Genomic DNA, 23,941 nt, shown 5'->3' with positions numbered 1-23,941 from the left:
TTTAGCGTAAAAGATTTCAGACACTTTTATTATTGTACATGTGAGACCAGCATAATGGAGGTAATCATACCCATGAGCATGAGAACATGAGAGACATTGTTTCTTTACTGTATTTACAGAGAATTGTCTTCACATCACACACAGGAAAACAAAAAGGCTTCTACAAAATGACCATTTTGCAAAAAACAATTAAATAAACGCCACCTGCCTTTAGGTTTACAGCTGAATATGCATATGATGACCACCTCTGCACTGCATAGAATTTATACATATACTTTTCCTCATGAAATGTGGGTTTGTCCTAATAATACTGCTTTCATGATGCAAACAGGCAGCCTGTAAATAAACAGTAACAGCAACTAAGTCTTTGGCGGATGCAAATACATTCACGTGACAGATGAAGTAACCAGCAACGGACTCGGAGGATGAACCGGAACGCGTGAGGGTGCTGAATGGAACGCGGTTAAGGCATTTAGCTGATATCGTTGCCCTGCTTCTCGATATTACTGGAACCATCAGAATCACTCGCTCAGAGTGACTCCGACAGCTTCTCGAGTAATACGCAGACTTGTTCTACTCAGAATGGCTGTTAGGTCCTTTTCTGTTGAATGCCAAAGACTTAATCAACTTAAATTAAAATGTAGGCTGTGACAAAGTAGTAGTGCAGATCAAGGCAGTGACACAGAGTGATGGGCCTTGAATAATAATAATAAAAAATAAAAAAAAACTTAAAAACTGTAAGTGCCTTTTCAGACTGATGCTTACAGTCAATATTCAGGAAATGAAGCAAATATGCATCATCGTTTCTCTGCATAAGCAGGCTCCAGTGTGGCAAACCTCCCCAAAATAGTGCAAAATCAACACAAAAACAGATTTATTATTTTTTGACCGCTTGTCCTGACAAATAAGAAATTGTAAAACATGAGCCGAGCATTCTGCAGTTTATCTGCGTTATAAAAAAATGAAAAATAAAAAAATCATTTTTAAGAATATACCAGTTTTCTTGAAATCTTGCAAACAGTCGGCCGTGCTGATGCGCTGCCACGGCTCCGTCGATTTTCAAATGGAGATTTCTTGACTCCCTCGTCATTTTTTAACATTGTTGATTGTGTATCACGGAGAACACGTCCTAATCTTCTCATGGCATCACAAAGCAGTCAATGTACTCGGGCTGCAGGTCTCCTTGGTGACCGTCCGGGTGGTTAAAAGAAAAGAGAAAGCAACGCGGCGCAGGCCGGCCGGCCGCGGCGTGCACGTGCTGCTGCTAATCTCCTCTGACCTCACTGCGCCGCCGTCCGAATCGAGAGGGAGATGAGAAGGAGGTGTGAGCAAAGGCTGCTGCTACATCTTAACCTCCGGACAGCGCCCCTGCTGAGGGCTGCCCAGAAAAGGAATGTTCAGTATCGATCCTGGATGGGATGAAATTGTGACCCGGCTGCAAGAGGAAAACAAATTCTCATACATTTGCGGTCTTTTTTGTTTCCTTTTTTTTCTTTTGAACCACTGCAATTTGATTTCACCGCTTGCGACTGTCTCTGGTGATGACTTGTGGATTTCTTTTGGCTTTGAGTGTAAAAAAAAGAAAAATGAGGAGAGAAGTTGTCTGGAATCCCAAAAAAACCCCAAAGTTTGTCTGAGGGAGCATTTTATGCACAGCTGCTCAGTGTCCAGTGGACCATGCCGCTCACACCGGGGCAATATGGAGGCTAAGGCCATGGTCCTGAAGGTTGATTTGGTTTCCGTGGTAACTAGTGACGGTCATAGGCAGTGGCAGCAGTTGGAGGGGCGGAGCCTCTCGATGCGGCACTATAATAATAAGGGGAACCTGAAAGTTAACAGAAGAACGGACCATTTGAAACCGATAAAGCTTTCCAAGCAACCAATTTTACTGTCACTGATTAGCATTTTTAAGCTGTTTTACCCAAACCCGTGTCTACAATTACAAAAATCAGATTATTAGCGCAGAGGCAAATATGGGTTTCTCATTATAAACCAGAATCCTCTTTTTAATCCAGTTTTTGATGACTTTCCATCAGTGTTGGTGGCTTCTCTGGTTCCATTAGGATCAGCTATCAATCAGAGTGATTCCCTCAATCTCTGATATCAAATGACAACAGTAAATGGAGCCAAATACATTACAGTGATGTATCCGAGTGATTAAAGCTAACTTTACATCTAGGTTGCCAAATCAACATTTAGGAGGTCTTTTAGGAATGTTTTTTTCTTTTCCCTAATGTTTTATCAGTATTTATTACTCACTTAGTAGTGCTGGGTTGCTGAATCGCCAGGCTTCATTGTAGGTTGTGTACTGCGGATGACTGTAGGGATTCCCCGAAAACTCGCTCCCTGCAACACAAAACAACAAGTCAATTAGCATTTCAATGCGTTTAAACCATTACGCTTCGCATGCAGTCATTTCTTGTCATTCAAAACAGGATGCAATTTGAACGGGGTGGGGGGGTGGGGGGGTGGGGGGGGGGGGGGGGGGGGGGGGTGATAGTGATCGCCGTGCAACCAGCCAAGCAAGTAATTTATTTCTTTTTCATTTCACTTAAGTTATGCAACACTGAACAATACAGGATGTGACACTGAAGGCTGCTTCCCTGGTCCCATTTAAGGATATCTATCCATTCTTCTTCCAGTATATTCCAAAGCATTTTAATAAACAGAGCGGTAATAAACAGCCTCATGCATACATTTTTGATACGAGGCAATAAATCCTGCAGCCTTTCTTGGAGGAATTTTAACATCTCTAATCTGAACCCGTATGCCCCCCCCCCCATCTCTTCCTGAGGTTTGGTTGCATCGTTGGGTAAGTTAACTTGGGGCGTGTCAGTAAGCACCGCTGTTGATTCAACACGTTTCCTTCTTTTACGAGCCAATAAAGGCCCAATTTTATTTGGAGCTTGTGAAAAATGACTTTGCTTTTAACAATGTTTCGCGCCTGTTATTAAATCTTAGCCGCTGTGCACAAGATGAGTGGGTTGTAACGAAAACTGCGAGCCCCCAGTGCTGAGTGGCCGCTCCCCCCTTTCGTTTCCACCAACTAACTTTCCACCGATGAGAATGAACTGCTCTGTTAGCCAAAACCTAAAAATAAATCAAATCAGAGCAGGCGCTGGAAACTAAAAAATGACAAGACCGTAGAATAAGAGAAGATCATATAGATCTACTGTGTCCCCATCTTAGTGATGGAGTTTTATCCCGTTTGAAACAAGCATTGCTATTATTTTTAAGTTTGAATGGTCCACTTTCTGACACACGCAAAAGAAATATTTGCAGGAAGTCTTTATAATTGATTCAAAGTGCTGTATTTCAGCGACATGTGTTTTTTTAAGATTAGACTCTGACTAACGAATGAAAATCAGCTGGACGGTTAATAGAATCTTCTTGGCAGGGGTGATAACATGCCGTCATCAGGAAGAAAAGGAATGAGCCGGCGCCCATGATGGCTCGCGTGATAGGTAAATAATATGCTAACACTGTGTACACTCCACTGGTTTCCCCGTCCGTGTGGTTTAATCACACCGGAGCTTTGATAGAAAGACACGAGACTCATACCGAGCACCAAAACCGCATCTGTGTGCCCCTACACTGGCAAACAGGAACCCTGGCCTCTTCCAGTGGCCCCATGCTTATAGTTCTTGACCCTTAACTGGTTTCTGTGAACCTGGACTGCAGGTTAAATAGAGGGGGAGATGACGCCACATTTGAAACACCGCTTATGATTAACAATGTGAAGCTGTTGCTCGCTCACCAGGAACCATTCCAGCCAGCGTTGAGGTCGGGTAACTGCCCTGGCCCGTGGGGGGAACATGAGGGGGGTACCCAGGTAGGGTTGTGTTGGCCATATCTCTGCCTAGAAGGACAAGATAAAACACATTAATGATGCATAGGTTTCACAAACAGCAACAGCGGCCATTTCCCACATAACTTCAAATATTCATAGAATGTTCTGCTTGTATTTATACAGTTACAGTGATGTCAAACTGGGAACAGAGACATTTTAAATGATCGATCACAAACTTGTGATTGATGATGTTTTAATATTTGAGCCACAGTTTGGTAGCAGGAACCCCTACCTGATCCTCTGCTGTTAACTACTATTACTAGAAACTTTATTGACAAATTTTGTTCGACTTCTTCCGTCACTGTGCAGACAACTGTATGAGTGCGTGACACAGAAGCGTAACATATTAGCAGATAAAACAGGTCAGACATTCAGCTCAGAATTACATTTCATTACATAATAAAGTATCATTCCTACACGTCGTCTGGACGTTAAAACAACCAAACAACCTCATGAATTTGCCTCCAAACGTGTCAAACAAAGCCTTACGCCTCCCTTCTTTCCCTCTGCGTCTAAAGTCGGAGCACACCGGCCCCTCAGCTCTGTAATTGAGAGTGACGTTGGGTCGTCTGTGTTAGACACAGGGGACATTCGGACGCCGGCATGTAACCCCAATCTGCGCAGCGGCTGGGGCAGGAGAGGCCCATGCTACATTGTCGGTTACAAGGGCCACTTGGATTCAAAGAGAAAGTTGTCCCCCAGTAGAACTTTAATGAGGAAGCTCGGGACAACACAGAACTATTGATTATTAGCGATGCGCTGAAAAATTACCCATTGTCGCTTTTCACTTCAGAATAAAAAGCAGCCAAAGGAAAAGAGACGCTAACGAGAGCATAAAGCGTTGTTGCCCCGCAGATATTCACCTAAAACAAATCAACTCCTCGACGTGCCGTATCAGGAGTGCTATTATTTAATAAAAGGATGAACAAATGAGCCACCCTGGATACCTGCTGTGACATGCTGGCAGGCAGGGTCAGAGAGAGAAATAAATGGTGAATCTGCAGAGGCAGGGTGGAAGGCCTGAGGAGGAGGAGGAGGAAGTAGAGGGAGCCATGCAAGCCTGGTGGTATGGCTTCCTTAATGTAATGTGATGACAGACGGATAAAGGCTTTAAAAAAAAAAGGAGGCAATATGGAGAGACAGGTGCATGTTTGATCTTTTAAATATGCGTGGATGTGTCATACGCAGATATTTAAATAAAGTCGCAATGGGAAACCACAGTCAGCTTGCAGTTTTTGTTTTTATTTAACATTAAGTCTATATAATTGCTAAATAACTGATTTTTATATGCAGATCTCTGATGTAAATGAAGAGGCTTTTTGTTTTCAAGCCGTCAGAGATGACGGAGTTCAAGAGCTGTCCAGAGGAGACTGAGGTCATGGCTGACCTTTCATTCCATTTATAATAAGAATTAGTTAGCCACAAGCCGGTGCACATAAGTCAACGGGAGCCGTGGGAGCTCTGCAGGTGGGGGGTCCAGCTCTGTGTGTGTGTGTGTGTGTGTGTGTGTGTGTGTGTGTGTGTGTGTGTGTGTGTGTGTGTGTGGAGATGGTTGTAGCTCCTGACTGCCTGAGCAAACACTGACCCAATCTTTTTTTCCTCTTTTTAATTGCAGCAGTTATGCTCCTCGCACATGTATGTTTAATAAAAAGAAAACAGTCTTATCTCTTCATTACTTCCCTTCATATGGAGGAAATGAGCCTTTGTCTCCTGAAGCAGCCTCATTTCTTTGATAAATGGAAAAATTTAGGCGGCTTGCAGCGGGCAAACAACAGTCATTCCTCTTTAAATACAGACTGATTCAGACGGGATTTAATAGTTTGTTTCTACAGATATTTAAAGCTTTTCTGCGTTCATCAGCGATTCTACACTTGCTGACTGTTAACAGTGATCACAGCTTCATCTCGTAGCCCTGTTTTTAGATTCATTTGGCAGCGATTTCCTGCTGCTCTGCTGTGGCTGTTGCTCCGAGGACGCTTTAAAGCCCTCTTTCAGAGAGGCGCCGGTTCAGAGAACTCTCTGTGCAGCGATGATAGCCTCATTAGCTGCTTCCTAGCCTTTGTTGTTTTTACAAACAGAGATGTGTGTCCAGATTCTCATTAAATGATGGGCTTCTTTATGTTGTCTGTTTTCTCTGACAGTCCCCTTAGTTTGAACGCCAGCAAATCAAGCTCTTATTTTTCCCCTGCCCTCCTTCCCTGTGAAAATCAATTGAAAGATTTTTTTTTTTAGCTTTGCCATCACAAAAGCCTGTTGGTTTCTCTCTTCATTTCATAAATAGTTCCGCGATGATTGCTGGAGTCTGGGAAAAACACAATTTGTAGCTTTGCATGCGCAATGTGTAGGTTGAGTCCTCTGCATGCTCAACTAGCTACATCATTGCATTTTGTCTTTAATTAATGGCACAAAACCAATCAAATCTGTGGGTTAACTCAACAAAAAGGGTCACTTTCTTGAAACTGAAACCAGGGTCACCTTTTTATACGGTTCAGAAACAAAATGGATGACTCTTTTGTTTGCTAAATTGCGACATTTTGCACATCGGGGACAACTTTATGTTTGCTACAACAACCAAAAAAATAACCAAATAACCCAAACACACAAAAAAAACAAGTTTGACACGGTGACCTCCATTTTCTAAGCTATATGCAGACATGCAGAATGAGGAAATTTATCACAAGCCAAAAATTCCCAGCACCCTAATTAATCACAACTAAGTAAAGAATGCTTGGCGAGCCAAATTGCTTCAATTCCCCAAACGAGGCCTGAAAGTCATTCATTATCAAATGCCCGTTCAAAGGTTAGTTTGCTTTTGTGAAGATGAAATAAGCACTCATTTCAGAGCAGGGGCATCGCCTTTTGCTTACTTCTCCGCGCACAACGGCGAAGCCAGAACCCATTTGAGGATGGAACAGTTTAGTTTGGAACAGTTGAAGTTTTGGTTCACAACAGGAGGAGGTCGAACTGAAGAGCAGAAGTGTCGTTGACGCAGCAGCTTAAAAGCTTTGGAGGCTCCCATTAAGATGCCCAGCAGGAGACGAGTTTAAAGAGTCTTGAGTGTGCAGTCAGTGAGTGGAGACGTGTAAAACTCCCACTGAGGAAAAGCCCAAGCACCATCGCGAAAACAGGTGGGCTCCGACTAATTTCAGGAAATGCTGAAGCCCTCTATAGAAACTGTGGACAATCGGCCGTATCGGGGCCATCTCTCCATCTATTCTGAAAATACACTAAAAAGTTTCCAACTCCTTCCCCTATTCATAACCCCCCCCCCCACACACACACACACACACGCGCCCAGCTCATACCATTTGAATTTCAAGCAGTTGAAATAACAAGAATAAGGAGATACTTGAGATGAAATCCATCTCTCGAAGGGAATTCATCAAAGAAATGACTTCCCATATCAACAATAGAAATTACCCCACAATATTCAATTGTCCTATCCACATATTCATGGAACCCTTTGGTGTTTTTATGTGGTAAGAGGGACTATTTAGAAAGTAATACAGCGCTAATGTGGAGGAGAGAGCGTGCACACGTGCGCGTGTGAGAAAGAGAGAGAGAGAAGCGTTTTAATGGAAGTGGCTTCTTGAGTCTGAATTTCGATGATGTGCACAATACCTTTAAATCCCTTTCTTATTTGAAATACTTTTGAGCTTTAATAGGATAAGCAGAGGACACAAAAGATTTCTATCGCTCCAGTCTTTCATCTCACCGAGAATTCCAATCTCTGCCAATGAGCGCTTCATGAATCATTCATTTTTAATAGATTATGCAAATTCCAGGACATAAAAATCAACAAGATCAATAACTGCACACATTTTAATTGGTGTTCGGAAAACATTTTAAGGATGAACATAATCTCCAGTTCTTCCCCCCGTAAAGACACAATTAATTTGAAATTGGATCTCAGCCCAAACGCGGCAGATAATTTACTACTTTTTGCACAGCTTAAAATTGCCCTGATAGGCTTATCGCTGGCAAGTATACTGTAATAGTCAGCCATTAGAGAGGCCACACACACTTTAATATCATCTAATATCCACACAGGCGGGCACTGAGGGAAAACCAAGCAGAGGAGCCGCTAACTAAATACCAATTACCAAGTCGAAGCCAAAGGCTGGTGTTTGTTTGTGCTATAGAGGTAGCGGCCCAGTTCATGCCAGCGAGCAGAAGTTTGGCCGGAGTTTGTCCGTGTTCAGCCCGTGCCTTCCTCACATGTGCAAAGGAGCTGCGACAGGCGGCGTCGGCGGGTGCGACTCAAACCTCAGCAATGTGAGCTCTTCCTATTTCGATTAGGGTTTTTTTTTTGTCTCTTCGCTCTCTAAATCTGCGCCCGGCTGTCTTGCCTCGACGGCCGGGGCCAGGTGGCCAGACCTTTTCCCTCCGCCGCGACCCCTCACCTCTAGGAAAGAGTGTGCGATAAACCGGGGCAGAAGAGCGACGCTTCTTCAAGCCACACACATGCACACGCATTCATATGCATACAATCGCATCTTTCTTCCTGCGTCTCTTTGCACCTGTAAAGCAGTAAGCAGACCCCCCACCCCCACCCCCCACCCCGCAGAGGCCATCTAAAATATCCCAGGTGCAAACAAAGCCGCCTGCAGAACCAAACCCTCTTTCTGCAGAGGCCAGCGGTGCACAAAGGACAAACACGCACCTTTCTTCTCAGGAGGCCTGCCTTACAGGGGAAATCTACCTCCCACATATTAATGAGAAACGGGCCCTTTCTTTTCTCATAAGACTGCCTGGCTATCATTTGAGAAGGGGGGGGGGGGGGGTGACTGGTGCAATTTTCAATCACCCTGTCCACCCCCACGCAGAACCCCATTGCCTTTGATGGCGGCTGCTTAATTATATGAATTTTAATAAAAGCTCTGCGTATTAATCTCAGGTCAGTCGTCGTAAACTTTCGGTAAACTCAACCTTCTTCTCGGTAATAACGCGGCAACAGCCAAACAATATTTCAATTAGCCAGCTGGTCATTAAGTGTGACAAGGAGAGAGGAGACAAAGAAAGAGGGGGAGAGGTCGGCGGTGGTGGGGGAGACAGGGAGGGTAAAATAAATGATCACAAGGTTTAGAGTCGGGCGGCAGAAATGCCAGCCTGTATTTACCGAGGCACATTACTCGTGCGCTGAGACACCGGGGCTGTCTCCCTGCAAACAAATCGCAGGGGCAACGCGGCCAGAGAGCAGACAGTCCTGCATGCTGGCTCTTCACCCCCCCTCCCCTTACAAGACCTCGTTCTGATACACGCTCATAGCCCTGATAGGTTGTCACCTAAAGGTCCTTGTCCAGCGGTGACAGAACAGCTGCCCACACCCCCGATTTCTGTCATCGCCTTGCTTGCTCAGCAGAAATAAAGAAAAAAAACCCAACCCACTGCTGTTAATAGTCTCGCCATCTTTTAAAGCTCAGAGTGAAATTCGTCAAAAAAAGTCTGCACGCTTTGTGTTTTTTCTTTTTTTTGCCTTTATTATTGTTTGGGGGCTGTCAATTCATCGTTTTGAAGCTGCGTTGGCGGCGTACTGTACGGCGCTTGGTCTTACCTACGGGGTAGCTTTGCGACACACTGGGGCCCAGGTCTGGGTTGGCACTAGAGGATAAACTGGGCTTGACTTCGTCCAGGCTGGAATTCAGGCCAGGCAGTGTGTACTCATTAGCCTGGGAAAAGGACAGTTGAATCATTACACAACCAAACAATACCTAGAAATCCTCCCTTCTCCTCCTCCATTAAGCGCTCTACACAGGCCTGTACCAGTATACATTTGTATGAGAGCATTGTATGCGTGTGTGTGTGTGTGTCTGTGTGTGTCCAAGCTGCAGGGTGGCAGTTCAAGCATATCATGAATGTATTTCGGTATTGTCTGAGAGGAAGTGGGGATTTTGAGATGAGTGAAAAAGCCAAGGCGTCAGCTGGCCCTTTGTGCTTGACTGCAGTCCTTCCCCTGATCAGCCAAGGGAGAAGGCAGTTCTGCTTTGTTACGGACACACCATGTGGCCCTGTTTGAGAGGCACCGTTCACCTTCCCCCCCCCCCCCCCCCCCTCCATTTTTTTTTCTTTTACGCTCTTGATTTGAAATCTAAACCTCCTTTAAATTTCATGACATCTTTGCAAAGAATCGCTCGTGAACCTGGCACTTGTGTTTTTTTGTAACGCCTGTTCGTTCAGACGTTGTGTGTGAAAGGATGAATTCACCTAAATCCCACCTTCTAATTGAAGTAATTGAGGCCGAAATCATTTTGTTACCCTCTTAAAGTGAAAACTGTGTTATGATAGAATTCACTTTGAATATTTTAGACAAGAAAGTGATAAAATAATGCAGGAAATGGGGTTAAAAAACAGTCAAATTAAATCTCTTTGACCAACTGAGCCTTCAGTAAACAAATACTCTCCCTCATTTCTGCAGTTTCCTTTCACAGAGAGCATTAAGACACTTCTGGCAGATGTTAGTAGTATTTTTTAATGAGACAAGACTTCCGGAGCGTGAGTGTTGACACTGTTCGTCCAAAGCCCAGTGCGAGCCCGCGTGGCTCAGAGGGCCGCGCTCCCACAGGGGGGGACGCCCGTGACCCCACTCTTGTCTGCTACTATCGCCGATAAACTCTAATTGTCTGCTACAACTGTTCGCTGGCACAATGTCGGATGTTTTCCTCTATTCTCAGAGGCTTCAGACGCCAAACAGACGTTTTATCATGCAGATAAAGGGCAGAAGGGGGGAAGCTGAAAAGATATGTGTGAAAGGGATGACCAAATGGCTGGCAGAAGTGTGGGAGGGGTGAATCCATTCAGTTTTGCATCTCCAGAATGGGTTTTTAATGCTTCGTTACAGAACGCAGACACTGGCTAATAGGGCCACATTTTCCTGGGGAAGAAAAACTGTGAGGCACCCATGAAAGGGAAAGTGTTGTGATTAATATTGCATTAAATTAAACGTGATTTTCCTGGACTGGATTTTTTTCTTTCTTCCCCTTACATGTCCCCTTTTTGGGGCTAACCCTTTCCCCTCTCCCTTTTAATACCCTTCTCGATGCTCTTTGTGATTGCAAGTCATTTCCAATTCGTTTTGGTATTGATCTTCCAGTAGAAATCAGTTTCGTAATTAGCTGCAAATTAGGCCCTCTTCTGGAGGTGAGGCCTGTCCCACTGATTTATCACCTGCGTAATTCGCCCCGATTGGAGAGAAATTAAAATGAACTCAATTAGGGGACTGCTTTTGCTTTATGGGTCCGACTTGTAGAAGAGAAATTAATAGTCTCTCATTGTTTAATAGTATAATGAATGTAAATAAAGGTTATCCATTGTAATAAGCCCAGAGCTTTTAATAAGTGGTGTTTTGCAGCTGTCATTTTAGTGTGTGTGTGTGTGTGGGGGGGACTTTTTGCAAAACACCTCTTAATTTTTTAAAAATGAGGATGGATTGCAAGTGTGGCTGTGGTATGTAAGGGGTGAGGCCGATTCTCAACTATGGCGCAAACATTGTGCAAGAAAGAGCGTTTGAATAACATCAGACATGAAGGGGGGAGGGGGGGACATGAATATTGATCGTCTTACTGTTATTCTCAATTACGGGGATACGTGGAATGTGTTTTTCATCCCAAAATCAATAACGCGTGGGTGTTTTCTTGGTGATCCCTCCAGCATTATTCATGCTAGCTTGTAATCCAGTGGCTGGACACCTCGGACGTTTGTTTAATTAGCTGTGGTTTCATGGTCTGTGACAAAAGCGCTTTTCATCTCAGGGTTATGTGTGAAGTGGTGAGTTGCGGGGCTACTGACCTGTTCGTTTTTGATATGCTCCGATGTTGGGAAGACGTCGGGGTACGAAGGGCGTTCGAAGACCCTGTCCAGCGCTTCCAGCTGCTGCTGGGTGAAGGCATCTGCCCTAAGATGTTTCCGTAAACTCTCCACACTACCCTGAGAATCACTGTTTGGGCCAGAACCATCTGAACCATCTACAAGGAGAAAGAGCAACAGTCTGACCCCGGGAAGCTGGCCTTCACTTCAAGCTATGTACTTTATATTCCCCTCATGTTTCATGTTTTTTTTTTTCCTGGATTTTCTCTGTGGGGGATCAGAGGAGGACAGAAAGGGATGGACTGCAGGTTTTTCCACTCTTTAATGGCTGTAGTGAGCCACTGGCTACATCGCTGGCTTTTCTCCGCAACCCCATTCACAGTAGCACCTCTCATGATCTCAGTGCCCCGTGGTAATTGATGGATTACCATCACTCGCAGACATATACATGTTGTGGCAAATGAAAACAGCAGCTCGCCTGTTTTGCTGCCTTTTTTTACTCCGAGTGGGGAATGTTTCTACCCCTGCCCATCCTTATTTCCTCTCCAAAACCTCCGCTACGACTTCAAATGAAGAGCACAATTTCCCTTCACTGCTTCCATTCCCTGTGAGAATGTGCTTTCATTTGGAAACAGCGGTGGCGGACAAGAGGCTGAATAAAAAACAAATAGAAAAAATCGCAGTTCAATCATCCCGCGCCTCCAAACACAGCACTCCTGACCTGATTACCCAACAGTTGGGAGAAGGATGCTTCCGCTTTCCCTCGGTTGTCACATGCGTGCTTTAAAACCTTTACAGACCACCCAGCCATAGCTCCCCCTCACCTCCCATCACCTCACCGCCTCTGTCGCTGCATTCCCTGAGTCTGCACATGTCTCCCACATAGCTCGCCTCCAAATTCGTCATTCTGAATTTGTGGCAGATTATGTTCTCCCCTGAGCAGGAGAGCGGTGATATATGATATGCAAGGCCCCTATTGATTGCCTGATCTGGTGGCAAGAGGGAGCTGAAATGAACTTGAAATGAACATCATGCCTCAACTCATTGTGCGTATAATACTCCACTTAATCCCACATTTTTCTCTGCCGCGGAATTCAATTGATCAATCATGTCTGTGTGAAGGCACCATTTGGGAGGGATATTGCTATTCCATTCTGCCGCTTGACCTTTTTTCACAGGCTGGGGCCAGAGGATGAGCCCGACTCTCCCGTATCCAGCCCAAGGAGCAATAAAAGGCTTTGCACATGCGAGGGCGCTAGCCTGAACCCGCGCAGAGAGCCGCAAGTTTGGTAAAAACGCCTCATTAGGTTGTCTCCCTCCATCGACGAAAAGCAACGCGCCGAAAAGAGCAACGTGTGATCAGATCAATCAGCTATTAAATCTCATTTATCAGTTTGATGCTGAAACTAAAAGCCCAAGACAAACGGTTATTTATTATAATAATTGGTTTATCCTATGTGCTGAATGTGAACCCATGATATTTACGTTTTTTTTATTTACAGTCACAACAAACATTAATAGTAATTGATTAACGGCGGAGGGGAACAAGTCATAAAATAACACTGATTAATTACATCCTGTGTTGCTACAGTGGTTTTGTAACACAGATGAGGCAGATCATAATTAAAAGAGTTGACATGAGAGTGGAGGGCAGCAAGGATGGGCCTGAGAGCAGCCGCCACAAGAAAGTTAAGGGAGGGAGAATATTATTGAATCTTGAAGGACAATTGGCTATTTTTATTTTAAAATTGCCCGAATGGAGCTCGGTAATAAAGCTTTGTTTTGGTGCTTTCTTTCATAAATGTGAAATGGGACTTTATAGATATATAATTGTCAATCAACCCAAGGAGGAGTGTGATGCTAACGCCAACTACTGGCTGAAAACTCTTAAAAAACTTAAAACAGAACATAAAAAGCAGTCAGAAATGCCAAACCAAGGCTGAACAGACAACTTAATGTTTTGATTGTCATGGAAACCTTATTTTTTTTTATCAAGCTGTTGTCTTTGCTACTCAGGAAAACAAGAGCCATTGGTTACTTTCTATCCGCCGGCCTGTGCCGCAGCATTAGATCCATATCCCTAAAACGCCACCGTATTTATCACTCGCCACTGTGGAACGCGCTTCCCACGCAAGACACACCCATCCTGCTTTGGGCCTCTCTCTCTTCCTCCCACTCAGCCGCCCAGCTCATGATTCCCATCTGAAAACATTCACCTGATAAAATGAGCATCTTTGTTGAAAACAAACATCGGACCATGAGGGTTATTAGCTATAACCGTGATGACGAAGAGGCTCATTTAGGCCAAACGGCGCTTTTTTTCCACCACCTTCCCACTTTTACGCTCAATCAACCTCCGATAAAACTTTAACTTTTGCTCAATATTTAATTTAGATACTACGGGATCTGCAGTTCCTTTTCACCACACTGGTTTTGCTGGTCGGCGCTGTTCTCTCTCTCTCTCTCTGTGGTTGTTTATTGATCATCTCTGGCGCCGAGTGTATTCATCTTGACATCTCTCTGCATCAACACTCTGGTAACGAGGGAAAAGCCTCTTTCGAATCAGATAACCGTCCCTTTAAAGTGGACCCGTCTCTGCGGGTTTGGCACCCGGAGGTCACGACCCCCAGCAGGATCCTTTAGCCAGTGCAACTCTAGGACTGGGAGCGGGCCTGAGTGACTGGTCGCCAAACAAAAAGAGTAAAAAAAAAAAAAGGAAAATAAACGTGTGGGGGAAACTTCTGAAAAGTATGAAAGTTTTTCCCGCAGAGAAAACCCAGGTTTTAGGTCACCGTTTGACGCCACGGGGAGGTGTGCTGCCACCTGAAGGTCGCGCCAGCCCCGCCCCCCCCAACAGCCTTTTCTTAAACCTGCGCGTCAGCATAGGTGCGCTCTGTTCCCCCACTACGCTGGTGCCCCTCTATAATTTCCTGCCTGATTTAATTTCCAGTTAACAAAATCAAATTAAAACAAATTGGATGAACTCAGTTGCGTATTGTTTTCCTAATGGAATGTTTGCATTGTAAACATGAAGAAAATTTGGACTCTGATATGTTTGTTCACCATAAGAAAAATGTATATTTGATAAGCTCCATTGGTTTCTCTTCTGATTAAAATAAAATTGACAGATTTCTGCACCAGTTTGAAAGGCCACTTCGATATCGTACGAAGTTGGTGACATTTTGCCCTGCTCTGAGTTGCCATAGCGATTTTCCAAAAACAGATGCTGATACACAGAGCAGGGCGCATGTGGCAGCTCGCTCCATCACTCATTTCCCCGCGCACACATCAGCTCAGTCCTCCTGATGCTTAGGAGGCAGAAACAATTAATTCAACAGCTACTGAAGCACAGAATCACATCCATTTTGAGCGGCTATTGTTGTTGGCTTTTGAAATGTACGATGATTAGCGTATCATGAAATTTCTCTGGTGGTATTTCTCTCATAAATCAAGGCGAAAGCGCTACCACGGAGCAAAAAGAAAGACAAAAAAAAGTGCCCAGAATGGCTGAAATTAAGTCATCTGTAGGTCTGATTATGCAATTTGTGGCAAACGAATAAGTGCAGACGTGGTGGACAATGTGTGTTCAGATGACTTCAAATAGGACTAATGCCAGGGAGGGGTGAACAACCCCCCCACCGTGAAAGCCGGCGTGGGCTCAAACATCAGCTGCTTTGTGGAGGACTCGCCTTTGTCTTTCGGGCGGTTGGATGTTAACCTGAGAGGTGATGGCTTCTTCTCTGCAGAACTGCAAATTCCAATCTGTGTCACTTTTTAGAAAGCGAAAGGCAGCGGCCAGTAAAAGACGCCGTCTCCGGCGGTCTCTCCACCCCCCAACCTACCCTGTCCATCTGCAACAATGGCTGCCAAGTGTAACACGCTACTTTTAATTTGCAATAACACGTGACACCAGCAGATTAATGGTTCTTATGACACCTGTGTCCCTGAAGCTCCTCTTGCCGAGACCCAGTGTACATACCACGCGTCACACTACATTATCGCTACATCCCTCCTGTAATGAGGAGGGGGGGGGGGGGAGTTTAAGGGTACCACTGACCTGGCACAGCGCCACTGCGCCTGCTTAAAACAAATACTCGGGCCAATCGGTTTCACCGGGGCTCCGTCCCCCCTCCCTTCCTCCATAAGAATCCCTCTCCTCCCTTTCTTCGCTCATTTTTGCTCATGTTTTTCAGCCGCCGATAATGACTGCTTGTGCCATAATCATCATGGGGCTTACCAAGTTAAATAGGGCTCAGGCAAGCTACTGCGCGGTGAAGAAATTTAATCCAAGCATTAACTGTGTATAGACTACTGCCTACTGGGGGAGCGAAATGTGTCTGAATAGCAAAGAAGGCAACAGTGAAAGAGACATCCGCCAACCATTAATCTTTAAACCAACAGTTGGACAAAGCTCTCTAACGGCGGTTGCTGTTTTGGATAAATGGTGTAGCATTAAATCCTTCCCTAAACACATAAACATTGTGTATTTAGATGTAAAGTTGCAATGTATGGAAGAATAATAACTGGCCTCTTGAGATGGTTGAAAAGTCGCCACCAACATTGAGGCTATAACCGACCGATTCTGAGCTAAGCTTCTTTGCGACTGTCAGTTAAACACGTTTTTTTCGATTTTTTGGAGGGTGGGGGTGCGGTTGGGGGTTGAAGGTAAGGTTCACTTTAAGAGAAAACAGTAACAGGACAATAGTGTCTACAGGGTAACATCGAATGTAATATACTATTCTTACAAACTGTGGCTCCAGGCGAGACATTGCTTTTGCACATCTCTCTCTCTGTGCTTGCGTGTGTGTGTGGGTGTGTGTGTGGGTGTGTGTCCCCAAGGCCGGGGGTTTATATTTTGGAAAGATAAAGTATCCCAGACCCTGTGGTTCCAGTAGGCACCAGCTGACCATTGAGAGAGTATATAAGAACTACAGCTCTCTGTCAAGCCTTTAGTACAATCTATACTCTACTGACACACACACACACACACACACACACACACACACACACACACACACACACACACACACACACACACCTCCTCTTCAGAGCATCTAAATCACAGAAATGGCAGCACATTAGGGGAATCATTTGAGACTGTAGAAACACGGCGCTGTCACCTGGAAGACCTCCACAAAAGACCAGCTCTCCCTCCGCGCACACACAGACACCTTATTCCTCTCCATGCCCTTTAATACCTCTTTGCCCTTCAGTGGCAATCTGCATAGAAATGTGTGCATTCTATCATTCAGTGACGAGACATTACACCCCGGCTAATATGAGAGGTCCTCCAATGACTGAAAATGAACCCCTGGAAATACCAGACGTTTGCATTATGCCTCCGCGATTGCATCTCTTACAGGGAAAGACTTGATTATGTCATTTGCCATGTCCACGTCATGCTGGTTTTTATATCTTTGCCAGGAAATCTACCTCTGACAGGTCATTAGTCATCTCGCCCTCCCTGCACACACATAAAACATCAATTCCACTCAATATCCCGAAACCCCCACCCCCACCCGCCCGCCTCCCGCGCTTCCAGACGAACGACAGAACAAAGAAGATGCTATGTAAACCACTGCCGCGCGCTGATTAGCTCTCATTCCAGAGCAGCGCTGAAATAAGGCTCTCATTCCCACCCCTGTTTGAGATAACTGCCCCCTGTTTTCCAGCAGCCACATCATCCCTCCATAACCATACATGCTCTCCAACACGAGCGCATCTCTTTAGCTATTCTCATCACCTGCTTATGCGGTGACATTAAGAAAGCCTATTGCTTACAGAACCAATAATCTATATGACCTGAGGTCTATTTATACCCACTAACCTACTACTTCTAGAGGAGAAGTGAAGCCACTTATATTCAAGGGGGGACGGATAAAAAAGAAAAGGAAAGCTCTCTGCAGAGCTTTAGGGCCTTTCTTTACTGACCCGGGTGGTTGGCTACATCATCTTGACATGTAATTATCTAAAGCCCTTTAATCACTTCCATAAAGATTAATTGCAGGAGACAACAGCGGAGGTCGTGTCTTCAAATCAAAAGACAGGCTGGCAGATTGACACGGCTGTGTAACAGAGTTCAGGCTTAGGTGTTTTATAAGGGTCATCTACTGAGGCCGGCGCTCCTGCTGTAATTGCAAGTTCAGCAAAGTGAATTTCATAGCATAAAACTGGAGGGAATTCTATTTTCTCTAAACTTTTTTTTTGGTTTGCGGGACATATTCTCTGCATTACAACCCTGGGCTGTTTAGTTTCCCACCTCCCTCCCTCCCAGAGGAAAAGAGGAACGCATCCTTACCGTCGTCTCTTTTCCTCTTTTCACCGTTGGATCGCGGAATTCCCAGAATTCCATTGATGGAGTAGGATCCCGCAGGGTCATTGGAGGCGCTGGTTACAGGTGGAGAGGCTGAGCTCGGTACTGAGGGAAAAGACACAAAGATGCAGAACTTGCTGCCAATCGTAGCTCGCGCAGTGATTTATGTCATCTGCTGCCGTGTTTACCTATAGTGTGGCCGGGCGTGGACAGGGAAGTCCCGTCAGGAGATGGATGGAAAGGCTGCTGGACTTTAGTTCGGATGATCCTGTAGAGCAAAATGAAAACAGTCAGCCGCTTTCTTCCAGGAGCCTTGTTTGGCGACGGCGTCTGGGAAACCTTTGTGATTAAGATATCAGCGAAGGTACGCCGGCCAGATCCCCTCAGCGTTTTTGCCTTAAAGGGGAGGTGCGCAGAAAAGTCTTCATTGCACTTTTGCTCTGACTGATCTTGCAAACAAAGCATGAAATCACATCAATTCACCTCAATGATCGGCTTCACTGGCTCTACCTGGCCCGCACTAATCAGCCCCCCCGCTCTCTCTCTTTCACTGTGGAGGGGGTTTTACTTCACTATATAGTAGCCCTTTGCTTCCCAGATCAAACATCTCTGTAGGACCAGCGGCCCGCGTGTGCCAGTGCGGATGAGGGTTTATTGATCGAGGCTCGGGGAGAAAAAGTTGGGGATTAGCCACACGGGCAAACAGATGCAAATAGAAAGCTATAAATTATATGTGACAGGAAAGCAATAGTTCCTTATTGCCTTGCACAAGCTTACGCCAGCATTAGATTCCGTTAATCTGAATGGCACTTGGGGAGAAAGGGAGCTGTCACAATAATTTGTAAAGTTTAAAACTATTTATCACGCATGCCTTGTGAGCTAGCACAGAGGAAAGTGCGAAGGGGCTTTAAAGGATTGACGTCTTCGCCCTCTTTTTTCTTTGGTCACTTTCAGGTTTTGATTTTTGCTCAGACCTTTCAAAGATCCTCACCTTCTGACCGTTTTACAAAGAAAAGCCTCAAACGATGTGAATATTGATGCGGCCAAAGGTGCCAGGAGGCGTCGGGGGAACAAATCCAACACTGTCGCAAATAAAAAAAAGAGCGAAAGCTCTCCTTGGAGGCAAAGCTACCCCATAACCAGCCTTTCCCAGGGAGCGCATATTGATGTTTTCATTTCTTTTCACTCCTCGCCATAACAGTTATTTGACCCTATGACTCGTCTGTGCCACATAAATCGAAAGACTTTTTTTGGTAGCCATGTTCATGGTATTGAAGAAGCAATTTGGGGGGATGAATTAAGGACTTGGCTTTTGCTAAATCTCCCCCCTGAAGAAATTTTAAAAATGGCTTTCTTTTCTTGAATCAGTAGAATCCGGCGCCAGTAAAGGCCTGTTTTGGTGCATGGTTTTTTATAGCAGCGAGCTAATGTTACTTGTTGGTTGTGGTGCCCCCCCCCCCCCCCCCCCCCAAATTCAGAGCACAGAACACTATCTCTGTGGTGTTTAATAATGCAAGTGGGTGAAAGGTGTTTAAATAGAACATCCTCTTTTGTAGACAGTCCTGAGGTCAGCCTGTCAGCCACAGAAACCCGCAACCGGCCCCAGTCAAGATCAGTCAACTGGAAAAAAAAGGTCACAGCAGCCTTTTGCCTCATTTCATTTCAATGTTCTTCATTTTAAAATAAAATAAAAATATATATATATATATATTTCCATCTTATTATCTTTGTTTAAAAAGGTAAACTCGATGATTGTTGATTCTGAACCTTTTTTTTCTTTTTTGCGGACTGTTCCTGTAGAAATTCAGACAAATATCAAGACATTAACCCCCTGCTAAATCAAAACAAATGTGTGTGTACACATTGTGTGTGTGTTTGTGTGTGTGTGTTTGTGTGTGTGTATGGCAGAGCAGCACAATGAACTCTAAAAAAGGGGCATCCTTAGCATTAAGCCATAATTGAAATGCAAAGCAGCTCTTATACAGTATTTGGTTGATAGAATTACTGTGCTTTATATTCACAATTTAATTTCTCCACAGAAACAAAGGCACATGAGGCCGCCCCAACGCCCAAAATAGAGAGCTTTTAATTGGAATTGAAAAAAAAAAAAAACTATCACAGAGCTCCTTTTAAGATATTAAAGCAGGTTTTGAATTTATCACATACATGTGTCTGAGCCTCTTTAAATGGGGCTTTTTAAGCAGCCACGAAGCATGAAATGAATTTTCTTCAGCCTCCCCCCCCTCTATTTAAAAGATGTCTTGTATGGAGCTGTCCACGCTCTCAGCTCATTAAAATGTAATGCTGACGCTGGCTCTATGGAACAGTGCGTCTTAACCAAAGTTCATCACCGGGGATCTCTGGTTGGGGGGGCAGAGGGGGGCAGAGGGTGCCCTGGGTCATCCTGAGTGACTCCACTTTTTCCTGTTTTCATTCTTCAAGGAAAGCTTGAGGAAACCAAGATTTAAATTAAACCCGTGGCTTCAATTTATCATGCAAGCGTTTGACACGAGCATTTGCATTGCTGTACGGGAGTGCGTCACTATAACGCGACACATTTTGAAGACACCTCCAAAGAAATAAGTTATAGAAATAATTTAAACCGCGATTTTCCCCTGCCAATAAATAATGCCCACCGGTTTAGACCATATAAACCGATAAAAAGGAGGCCGTCTGTGTCTGCGTTCAGCAGCAGCAGCCGCTGCAGCACATTAGATGTGCTCAAGAAAATTGGCCTTCTTTATAGCGCCACGGGATCTGGTCACCGAATATTGATCGGTTTTCATCTCGACAGATTCACTCAGTCCTGGATGTACTGCTGATTGTTGAGGGAGTTTGGTCTGAAAGATTGAATTGCACCTCTGAGACCGCAGGCAGCCTCGGCACAAACTTGGTCAAACAATATTCTGTTGTGGGTGGTGCGCTCACAGCACCGTGATGACTGAGTTTCAATTTGCCGACCCTCTTCATTAAAGATCCCGCGGCCAGCCCATTAACCACACATAATTAAAATAAAAAAAATAGGCCTCGCAATATCCTACACATTGGGTTACGTTTCGTTGTTTTTTCCTACCTGTTAATGGATGAGACGCTGGGAACGGTGTCGTTGTCGCAGACGCCTTCTGCCAGCAGCCTGTCTCTGATTTCCCACGCAAACATAGTGGGGTTTTGTCTCTTGTAGTCTGCGATTTTTTCCACCACCTTCGGCGTGGCAACCTTAGGTTTAGATCCACCAATCACTCCCGGTTTGATACTACCAGTCTCGTAATATCTGTTGAAAGATATTCTGTTTTTAATTAGAAGATGTGACGTGCGCTTAACAGGATTTTACGCATTGGTGCGTAAATGTTGGATAGTTTACGCGTGTCCACCTGTGACAAGTTGATGTATCAGAGCATCATTACGTCTCAATTAATTTTGTCAATTCCAAAAGAAAAACATAAATGGAAATATCATGGAAAACTAGCATTAGCATAGCAGAAGATAATCTCTGGCAGTGAATCTTTATCATACACGGAATGAAAACTCCTTGTTAATAAAAACAGGGTTGCATTTTTACAGGGGGGTGGGCGGGAGGGAGGATCAGCAGGATGGACCCGCTCGCAACGGAATTTCCACTTACCTGCCCAGGATCTTGCTGACGCAACCGTGGCTCACCCGCAGCTGTCGGGAGATGTCGCATGGCCGGACGCCCTGATGGGCCAACTCCACTATCCGCTGCCTCACCACGTCCGGGAGGGGTCTGCCGTTCACAAACACCCCGCCTAGCTGGTTCACACCTCCCTGCCCTAGGTGGGATACAACAGCAGCACACCACCGTAACATTACATAACGTCATTCAGAGACGTTGAAATATAGATATTTATGAAGATATTTGATATATTTTCTAAATTTGACAAAAAAGGAAAATGGCGGAAAACTTATGGTCATAAATCTAAACGTCAGTGATATGATTTGTTTCTGCTCTACGTTTAGTACATGTGAAATGTTTTTATTCTTTTCTGAACCGTTCCAAATTTTAAAAAGTTTTCCATTCTACAAAATAATAATAAAAATAAATGTGTCCCCTTTATTCGCAATAGCATTTTTGTGGCAGAGTTTTGGATTTTTGAAAAAAATACCCCTCCCCCCACACTTTTTAATAATGTGAAAAATTGGTCATGACACTTTTAATATGTTTAAAGCAACACTAACGCGGAATATTTTCATTTCCTATTTATCTCTATATATATTCTAAAAATCGCCCCACATAATTGCTACAATTATGTTTTCATAGGACGTAGGTTTTTCAAAATAAAATATTAAAAGTACATCTGTAATAACACATTTGTGTTTAAAATCACGTTATTAGTGTGCATAAAGAAACCTGATGTAAAATGAGTATGACAGTACCTAATAGATATAATTTGTTTAAGATTTTTAAAGCTTTTATTTAAATTACAGACCCAATAGATTCACAGGACTTGAATTGTTTTTGCCTGACAGTGGAATAATTCACCAATTATTCCCGTCACATATGGTGAATAATTTGGTAAGGGCGAAAATTAATTATTAACACACAAGTTACTAAATAAACAATGTGTTTTACTGTATCTTGTGAATGTTGGACCAAGAGGACTGTCTGATTTTTCAATAATTTGGACAATACACCGACCACTAATGTGCCCATTAGGCCTAAACGCACACGCTGAGCCAAAGCGCGGGAAGCTGCAGATTAATACACGTGTAAATCGGAGTACCTGCCTTTGTTTACTTCAGTCTCAGTGCACATCCACGCTGTGTGCACGGAAGCATTACTCACATTTATTCCTTTCTAAAAATCCTGAGAATTACCCCCGGGGTGAAAAGCGCTTCGATAACCTGCATCTTTATACACTGTCAAGTTTACATTCAATTAAACATTTTACGCGAAGACGCTTGAAAGAAAGAAAACTTGCGGTGTTCTGTGGTTTAAACGACATCTTTGTTATTATTTTTTTTTAAATCTTTAATGTTTTCCCCATATTTTTCTCTGACAGAGAAACTCGGGTTGAGCTACTTACGGTGCATCCCTGTGAAGGGGTCTGCCTTGCAGTGAATATCCATTGGATAGCAAAGGAAAGAGAGATAATCAACCGAAGTCGCCGTTTCGCCTTCCTTTCAAGGATGTAAATGAGAAGAAAAAATATGTGATTCTAGTCGACGAGGGGCTTGGCTGGACCCTCCACGCCGGCTCCCGCAAACGCTCTGGTGGCAACTTCTTCGCCAAAAGTTGCCGTTCTCGTCTTCAGCAGTCCGGTCCTGGAGCGGAGGTCTGGCAGGTGCGCAGCATGACCGCACGCTGGATACAGGAACACGACCCCGCGTTGCGTTGTCGCTGTTTTTCAAAGCCTGGCCAGTGGTAAATTCTCACAGCGTGCCAAGCGAGCACACCCCGTGCCTCTGAGAGGAAGAAAACGCTGAGGTCCAGCGTGCAGGGCCCGGTACGTCCTCAAATCCCGGTGGTGGCCTCGGTGGACGCGTCACAAGCGGCGAAGGAAGACGCGCGCACACGTCGGGGTTTCTCTCCTGGGCTGGATGCGTTAGGCTCGATCTTTGGGTTTAGAATGAAGCCTCTCGGTGTGTCTGTGGTTCTAAAAGCTGCAACCCTCCCCTCCTCTGTCTCTCTCCCTCTCCTCCCCTCTGTACACCCCCCCTTTTGCTTATATGGATGACTTGTCAGACAAAGGCATTAGATGCCAACACTTTGTGATTCGCCAACGCAAAATATATAAATAAATATATATATTTTTTAAAAATCGGACGTCCAAATGAGGAGGTCTGAGACACCAACGGGTAGGGGAGGGAGGTAAATAAGAAATGGAAACATGTTTTTATTTATTTATTTTTTAGTTCCTTAGATGTTGTAGCCGCTGTGGATTATATCGCTGGACGAAGTTTTTAATTACTGTTGCTTCACAATTAGAAATTAGATAGATTTTGCTCAAATTCGTTTT

The 23,941-nt window shown here is 44.5% G+C and overlaps 1 protein-coding gene across 4 annotated transcripts; it reads right to left on the bottom strand.

The window, feature by feature from the left end:
* On the bottom strand, positions 1-23,598 carry pax2b (paired box 2b). Of its 4 annotated transcripts, none has more exons than XM_029847852.1 (10): positions 23,009-23,598; positions 21,589-21,766; positions 21,040-21,237; positions 18,155-18,234; positions 17,952-18,071; positions 11,636-11,811; positions 9,405-9,519; positions 3,758-3,859; positions 2,260-2,346; positions 1-1,806 (listed from the first exon to the last, which is right to left on the bottom strand). In XM_029847852.1, exons 1-10 carry the CDS (start codon positions 23,049-23,051, stop codon positions 1,685-1,687), a joined length of 1,221 nt encoding a protein of 406 aa, XP_029703712.1. In that variant the 5' UTR covers positions 23,052-23,598; the 3' UTR covers positions 1-1,684. The 4 variants fall into 4 exon arrangements, with proteins under 4 accessions (XP_029703712.1, XP_029703716.1, XP_029703719.1 ...); XM_029847856.1 differs by having other exon boundaries at positions 21,589-21,754; XM_029847859.1 differs by having other exon boundaries at positions 1-1,825; positions 23,009-23,597.
* Positions 23,599-23,941: the final 343 nt, after the last annotated feature.

The sequence above is a fragment of the Takifugu rubripes genome, chromosome 1 (assembly GCF_901000725.2).
Source record: "Takifugu rubripes chromosome 1, fTakRub1.2, whole genome shotgun sequence".
Classification (NCBI taxonomy): domain Eukaryota; kingdom Metazoa; phylum Chordata; class Actinopteri; order Tetraodontiformes; family Tetraodontidae; genus Takifugu; species Takifugu rubripes.
This window is presented reverse-complemented; position numbering and strand designations above follow the sequence as displayed.